The following is a 2,145-nucleotide window of genomic DNA, read 5'->3' on the forward strand; positions in this document are numbered from 1 at the left end:
AAGCAAGTCACCCTATATATAATAAACACACACATCAGAAGGCACACATTATTTCAATACCACACAAAACAAATCTCACCATCTGAATTCTTGCCGAGAATCCCGAAAACCCCAAAAAGAAAGTTCCAATAGTTACCACAAATTGTGATCTTAGCAAAAAGAAACAAAGGAAAAAAAAGGAAGAATGAAACTCAAGAAAAAAGATTTCACAGTGAACCACATGGGAACAATGACCATAATCCCTGAAGAACCTGACGACATATGGATCCTCTACAATATCATCAACCCCGGCGATTACGTTACGGCCGATACCTCCCGGAAGGTCCACCACCAACTCAACGACGCCAAAACCACCACCGCCTCCCGGGTCAAGCTCTCCATCCACCTCAAGGTCACCTGCCGCGACTTCCACAAAGACTCTTCCACCCTTCGCATTCACGGCCGCAACCTCGAGCCGAACAATTACATCGCCGTCGGATCCTTCCACACCCTCACCTTGGAGCGCAACAAGCCCTTCGAGCTCCACAAGAAGCTTTGGAAGGACGACGTCATCGAGGCTCTCCAGGAACGAGAGAACCACGAAGCTTGCCCCGAGGCGGAACTCGCAGTAATTCTCTTTCAACAAGACCATGCTGAGATTTATCTGATCGGAAAAGGCGTAACTGCTATGGTTTCGAAGGTTGAAACGTCTTCTTCGAGGAGCGGAGGAAGAAAGTCTTCATCTTCATCTCCTTCTTCTTCAAACTCAAAGAACGTGTTCTTCCGCGAGGTTTTCACAGCGTTCATAAAGCACGTGGATCTGAACAAAGTTAAGAACACTGTGATCGCAAGCGAGGATTCAAAAAAGGACGAGTTTCGAAGGTTTATGATATCGGAGGCAAAGAGGATGAAGATGAGAAGCATAGAAGAGAATATAGGAAGGATCGTGGTGGCTGCAGGTGGTGGCTGCAGGTGGTGGTTGCAACGGCGATTTGAAGGATCTTTTGGGAGAAGGCACGGTGATAAACCTTATGAAGGACAGCAAGGTAGGGTTGCAGATTAGGGCACTGAAGAAGGTTTGGGACATGGTTTCGAGTGACTCGGATCGCGCTTGCTACGGACCTAAGAGTGTGGAGAGTGCTCAAGAGATGGGAGCCATTGAAACGCTTTTGATCAGTGATGAGCTGTACCGGAGTGATGAGGTTGCTATAAGGAAAAGGCACGGTTGTTTGGTGAAGGCGGTTAGGGAGAGTGGTGGGGACGCTTTGGTTTACTCTTCTATGCATGTTATGGCAGAGCAGTTGCAGCAACTCACTGGTATTGCTGCCATTCTCAGGTTTCCGTTGCCTGCTATTGATGATGAAGACAATGATGATGCTTATTAGAGCAAATTTTATGATTAATTAGGATGTGGGACTTAGCTTGTATTTTCTTATTAGGATAAAGATGTCTAATACTCGTATATATTGTTACTTTGTTAGTACAAAAAATAAATATTAATGTTGATAGTGAATCATTTCGACCAATGGTAGCGTCGAACTAGCATAGGTCGGAGATCGAAAAACTGGGCCAGATCGCAATTCAGTTTATGATCAAGGTTGGTTGTGATGGTGGATAATGGAAAACATGGGAGCGGAAAAATAAGAGGAGTGCTAGGGGTCAGTAACTTTCGTGTTTTGTAACCATCAATTTGTCATCAATAATGTTTTTAATGGTGTGAGATTACATCCAATGGTGGAAGATTACTCACTTTTCTTTTGATAGTTAAGTGCTGGTTACAAAATACTAAAGTTGCTGCCCCTAAACTTTCTCGAAAAATAATAGACATCATAGTCATGAGACAAAAAAGGAGAAGTGAGATCGGAACAAGGTCATGAGAAAAAACAAGGTTTTTGTTTTTTTTTTTTGTCTTTCCATCCTATTAAATACAATATGATAAGCGTAGGATATTAACTATACAAAATCTAATGATATGAAACGAAAGGATGAAATATATATTACCTAAATTTAAGACACAAATTATATATAATATACACAATATCACTTAGTCTATCATACACCAATAACAATACAATTCAACAACTAATCAACTAATAAATGTCTCAACAATAAGGTTTAACACCCAACAACTAATTAATTATCATTGCTTCAACAATAAACTATAAT

General features: G+C 41.4%; 1 protein-coding gene across 1 annotated transcript; it reads left to right on the plus strand.

The window, feature by feature from the left end:
• The first annotated feature begins 229 nt into the window (after nt 1-229).
• LOC112797556 (protein PELOTA 1-like) lies at nt 230-1,042 on the plus strand. Its single transcript, XM_029297634.1, has one exon. The coding sequence runs from the start codon at nt 230-232 to the stop codon at nt 1,040-1,042; it is 813 nt and encodes a 270-aa protein (XP_029153467.1).
• The last annotated feature ends 1,103 nt before the right edge of the window (nt 1,043-2,145 follow it).

The sequence above is a fragment of the Arachis hypogaea genome, chromosome 4 (assembly GCF_003086295.3).
Source record: "Arachis hypogaea cultivar Tifrunner chromosome 4, arahy.Tifrunner.gnm2.J5K5, whole genome shotgun sequence".
Taxonomy (NCBI): domain Eukaryota; kingdom Viridiplantae; phylum Streptophyta; class Magnoliopsida; order Fabales; family Fabaceae; genus Arachis; species Arachis hypogaea.

Excerpts from the sequence above, each read along its gene's own strand:
- LOC112797556 (XM_029297634.1), top strand. The coding sequence starts at position 230 with ATGACCATAATCCCTGAAGAACCTGACGACATATGGATCCTCTACAAT.